Source organism: Macadamia integrifolia, chromosome 11, assembly GCF_013358625.1.
Source record: "Macadamia integrifolia cultivar HAES 741 chromosome 11, SCU_Mint_v3, whole genome shotgun sequence".
Taxonomy (NCBI): domain Eukaryota; kingdom Viridiplantae; phylum Streptophyta; class Magnoliopsida; order Proteales; family Proteaceae; genus Macadamia; species Macadamia integrifolia.
Window position 1 is genome coordinate 32,333,172 of NC_056567.1, and position 5,567 is coordinate 32,338,738.

General features: G+C 37.3%; 1 protein-coding gene across 1 annotated transcript in view; it reads left to right on the top strand.

Annotated features, from left to right (window-relative positions):
* Positions 1 to 1,468: 1,468 nt before the first annotated feature.
* Positions 1,469 to 5,567, top strand: part of LOC122093786 (O-fucosyltransferase 15-like) — a 6,349-nt gene continuing 2,250 nt past the window's right edge. The window contains exons 1-5 of the mRNA XM_042664269.1: positions 1,469 to 2,210; positions 2,851 to 2,940; positions 3,063 to 3,162; positions 3,271 to 3,332; positions 3,479 to 3,567. Coding sequence (XP_042520203.1) covers positions 1,647 to 2,210; positions 2,851 to 2,940; positions 3,063 to 3,162; positions 3,271 to 3,332; positions 3,479 to 3,567 — 905 coding nt within the window. The 5' untranslated portion in view covers positions 1,469 to 1,646. The remainder of the gene's footprint in view (positions 2,211 to 2,850; positions 2,941 to 3,062; positions 3,163 to 3,270; positions 3,333 to 3,478; positions 3,568 to 5,567) is intronic.

Here is a 5,567-nt window from a genome sequence, read left to right on the forward strand (position 1 = left end):
GTTAAGGGGTGCAGATTGAAGCTTGATTCATGTCGTTGCCGGATGTTTTGTCTCTCAGGCATGGATGGGAAGACTCAGAACATTACTTAACATGGTAAACCTAATCACCATTAACTGGCTTGTCTTTCTTTAATATCATTTTTTGGGTAAGTTTATTCTTGAGGAGGTGGTGTTAGAACTTAGGACAGTACCTGTGTATTGGGATCGGAACGGTCAGGATCGAGGATTGGTCAAGGTCGATATCAATCCGATTTTCAGAACCATGATCAGAGTTGTTACGCACCATTTATGTGTAACGGACTGTGATTACAAAGATTATATGCAATTTCTATGCATAACGTATTGTATAATTCAAAAAATTCATTGTATTAAATTTTTTTCCCACGTGTTTCCAGATCTTGTTTTCGGTTCCTTACCATGCAGTTAACCACCCCATCTCACAATGTCCAAGGGTGTGGGACCACAACCCATGGATCATGTGAGATGTGCTGGGATGGTTAGCCACAGGGCAGAGGAAACTGATTTTACCTCATGGATGGTGTGAGATTGACTCTGGATCAAATCATTGTGCCTCTCAAAATATTAATTTTTGGATTTTTGGATTAATTTAGCTTAAAGGTGTCAATTTAGAATCGAAGTTGATTATTTAAATTTATATCAAATAAAATCGAAATATAAATCGGTATAGTTTCATTATAAAAAAATTAATCTTGGTAATTAAAATGATACGATTTTGGTATCCAAGGTAAAACCATTTGGTATGAATTGAATTATGTCAAATTGTTTATTTTCAAATCGAATTGAATATACAAATGTATAAGAATTATATATTATGTATCTTGATATATATTATATTTGAGATACGGTTTATGAAACTCAATAAAAGTTGGATAAAAAACGAATCTACTAGCTATGGTTTTGTATTGAAATTGCATTCGATTTCTTTGTGTGGTATGGTTTTGGCTTCTCCTTTCTGTCTATTGTGATATGATACCAATATTGATTATTGTTGATACTGATACAAATCAACCATATCGAGACGATTCTAGTGCAAAAAATCATTTTTTTGACAGTAACAATATCTATCACTATCAATATCTATACGTTGACACCAATAAGGCATCAAGATCAAGAAGCATCAATCGATACGATCTATATTATACTAATACCTAGATCCATGATTATCGATGGATATGATACCAATATCTAAATCCAAGACTAAATACTCATACATAAATGTACTAAATTTTTTGCCATACATGTATTTACTATCTATGGTATAGTGTATACATAGGCTTTTACTGTTTCAGCGGTTGCGTTTATAGCAAAAAGCGAAAAAATTCTCGTGTTCTGTGTTAATTTGGAGATTTATATATGGTTTACAATAGATTGTTAATTAAAAAAGTTCTCTTCTACTGTAAACCTTTAAATTCCTAATTTTAAAAGGCCAAAAAAAAAAAAAAAAAAAACAACTCTGAAGGGACAATTACCTAACATTTCGGTTCCGTTTCCCAGGGGAAATGCGAAACCAGTCGTTACCCTTCCATCGGTTCCTTGTCCGAATCAAAAACCAGTAATCATCAAATGAGAAAGACCAGTTTTCCTGATTGTTCGTTTAAATTCAGAGGAGCTTTGGAAGTTCGATTATGGCTTCTGATTTGATAATCGAAGCTGGTGATAGAACTAACGAAGAAGAAGAAGAAGAAGATGCTGGTTTTCCTGAGATTGCGGAGATCAGGGTTTCCGGTAGATCTGAGTCCAGCGCATGGTCAAGTTCTTTCAACGCAAGGTCTCACTCAACCACTCCAAGGAGCAGGAAAAGCTCCCCGAGAAGTCCCTTTGGGTTCCGAGATTCCGCCTTTGGGGTTAGCTATGAATCGTCTCCTAGTAGATTCTCTAACGCTCACAGATCTTATTATTCGTCACGGTCTCCTTTCCATTTGGGTTTTAGCTTCGATAGTCTATGGTGGAAGTCAAAGTTTATTGGGTTTTGGTCGGAACAGAGGCAACAATCGCAGTTTCAGCTGCAACAACGGGTGAAAAGAAAGGCTGGAAGAGTATGGTATAGGAAGCGATCAACGGGCCTTCTGGTTATTTTGGGGCTATTATGCTTCTTTTTCTTGATGAATTGGTGGATGCTTTTGCATCTCCAGGACAATGGTCTCACACCCAGCGACGGGTTCGTCAATGGGAAATCATTGTCTATTCATGTAAGTCTCTTCGAATTGCCATCTGTTACTTCTAACCGCTACTAATTTGTTTCATTAGCAACGAAACTAACTCATGAAAAAAAAGCTTTAGTGGCGATGGAAAAGAAAAATATAGAAACTATAAAATCGTTGATCTCTTATTGAGCCATTTTCAACATGGAAACCATTCTTTCTTCGGTTGTGTTCTTGGGTTCTTATTCTCATGAGCAAATTCCGTAGAAATTTCCCCTCTGTGAGGCGTGGAAGATATAGTTGGCCTATTGGCTAAAAACATGTCAACGTTCGATGCCAACCACATCGATCTATTGGTAGCTACCTGGAGTCAATGATGATGACTTGTGGCATGCCAGAGATGTCTTGAAAATTTAATTATTTTTGCTACTGATGATGGGTTGTACTTGAGCAAATTGTTTTCTCTCAGAGGTTGAAACTAGAGTAATGAGTGGGTGCTTCAGAGTGGGATAGTAGGAGTATAGGAGATTTTATTTTTCACTTTATGTTCTGCTGCAAAAATGTTTTGAGTTCATATTTCGAGGAATAATTTGAGCCCCGCATGGCCATATGGGGCACAATTTTGGTCATTTTTTATGCTTTTTCAGTCTTTTCTTTTCCCCTCTCCTCATATTGGTGGTATTTTCAGGGAGGATGGAGCAAGCTTCCCAAAAAAAGAAGGCCACAGAAACTTCTATATGCTAGGATGTTGGCTTTGGCCGCCCATGCATTAGCAGAGGTAGGCTTTGCAGTTTCTATATTGAAAATCTATTCGTATGTAATATAACTAGGGATTGTATACTTTAGTTTGATGGATAAGGGTCAGTAGTTTGACTCTTTATTGAGATCTCCTATATTCAGGGAGAGGAAAAATCTGAACCAAAAGATTTGTGGGTGGAGCCGTTAATTCCTGCTTCTGCTTGGACACCCTGTGCAGATCAACGCAACTGGGAACCTTGTGGTAACATCAATTATTACTGCTTGTTTTGAAGTTTTTCTAGTTTCATAACACATCCACATGTGTGACGTTGATCATCCCTTGTCCTTGTTTGTGTGTCATGTGATGCAGACGGAAATAATGGATACATCATTGTCACTGCAAATGGTGGCATAAACCAGCAGCGAGTAGCTGTAAGTAATACTTAAAAAAAGAATTTCTTTCATTTACAAATCCTTGAGGTTGTCCAATTCCAGATTGTACTATTCTATACAGTATCCTTTATTGTGATTAGAACAATATTCTTACGTTTGGTCTCATCTATTATGCTTGGTAACAGGTCTGTAATATTGTTGCGATTGCTCGATTACTGAATGCAACTCTAGTCGTTCCAAAATTTTTGTACAGTAGTGTTTGGAGAGATGTGAGGTAATTTCATTTTCATTTCCTAGTTGTCCATGTAGTTCATTCTTTGCTTGGAGATGTTCTTTTACCATGTTTGTCCTTCTGCATAGGAACAAGGCTAATGGCATTATTACTTCCAAAACCGTATCTCTTAGTGGCGATTTATAGCTTATATAAATGTAATGTGAAACCTTTTGATAACTTTTATGGTCAAAATCTACTTTAATTGCAGGGTAGTAACAGAAAGTTTTTACCAGTATCATATACCAACTAATTACTCATTTGTTTCACAATTGATTCAGAACTTTTCCCCCCTTTTAATGTCTGTTTGCAATTGTTCTTGAAAGTAATTTAGCTCTTCTATAGCAATTGGTGAGGATATGCAATGTTTGTTACTTATAGAAGCTGGCAATAATGGAGTTTTACAAACTGACCACAATGCTTTGGATAATATAACTTATGTCTGGATGACTAAATCGTCTATTTAATTTGGCTTACAAAGTCACTTCATTGATGAGGGTGTGAGGAGTGTTCTGATACAATAATCCTTTGAAATGGTTGTTTCTGTTCTCAAGTGTCATCCATTGACTGGACTTGAGCTTATTTTCATTGATTATCCATTAGCTTAACTATTACCACGCTTATTCCAAAAGCTCAAGCTGTTAAGGAAGGGACACAACAATGTATATCAACACATAACAACACCTCCCTGCATTTGCAAGTGACACCATCACTTGGCACCAAGGGGGCACAACAACACATAACACAAAGCCTCTCACTTACAAGGGACCGAGCATCCGACCTCCTGGCTCAGATACTATGTTACAACCACTTATTCCAAAAGCTCTAGCTGTTAAGTAAGGGCATCAATACAAAACAACATAAATGAATAGACTAATTTCACCATCATACTTCTTGTAGCGAGGAGCTTTGGCTTCAGGACCTGTGGCCACACTTGTCACAGAAAAAACTTATGTTGGTGCACTGCAAGTGAGGAAAGAAGAAAAAAATTACCCCATTGTCTGTCCTGGACCATGATGTGCTTATTGATGCCACCAGTTCAGTGAATACCACTAGTTGATTACCCTACTGATGTTTAAACTATGACCAGGCCTAGTGGTGTGTAAAATTATGTTGAATTGGTCATTATTGTAACATGGTCATTTGGAAACATCACCTTCCATCATAACATGGATAACTACCAAGCGAAATATGATAACAAACTTCACCAGAAGGATCTGAATTCATTTAGACAAATACCATCTATTGCCACTCAGAGTTTGGATGGTGTATAGTAATGTCTAGTGTACTAATAACATGCATGGACATCCAAGGGATGTGTGCTTATACAAAAGTGGGAATTTGGTTGAATTAGACTCTGAAATTTGACATGTGGCTAATCTAAACCATATATGTTAGAGCAAACACCAAGAAATACGACAAATAAAGAGACAAAAAATCCGCACGACACAGAGGTTTAACGAGGTTCACACACCAATGTGGTGTGCTACGTCCTCGGGCGAAGAAGAAGATGTTTTCACTATGTAGAAGAGAGATTATACTCAAGTAGCGGCGAGAAAACTCGCCCTGAAACCTTAGCTCGAAAAACCCCCAAAATACAATGACTTTCTCAACAAGACAATAGTACATTATATACTCCAAGTCACGGGTCGACCATCGGGTCGTGGTCGATCCTGTCGAACCATATAGATCAGCCCAACCCCTCTGCTTCCATCACAGATCTCAGAAAACTTCCCATTCGGGTATCCACCAAAATATGTCGGAGCAGGTCAATCTTCAAAACGGGTCAAAAATTCGAGACAAACTTAACAATATCTTATCTATCCAATGGTTGGAATGGACATATCATCTGTCCATGTGGCAGAATAAATTCCTTGTGACATTTGAAAAAATAACAGACCTTTGTGACAATAATAATTCACCTATTTCTTTTGATATATCGTGAAAAATTTGTCACAATTATTTCCATATTTTTGTGATCACACATGGCATGACACCACCTT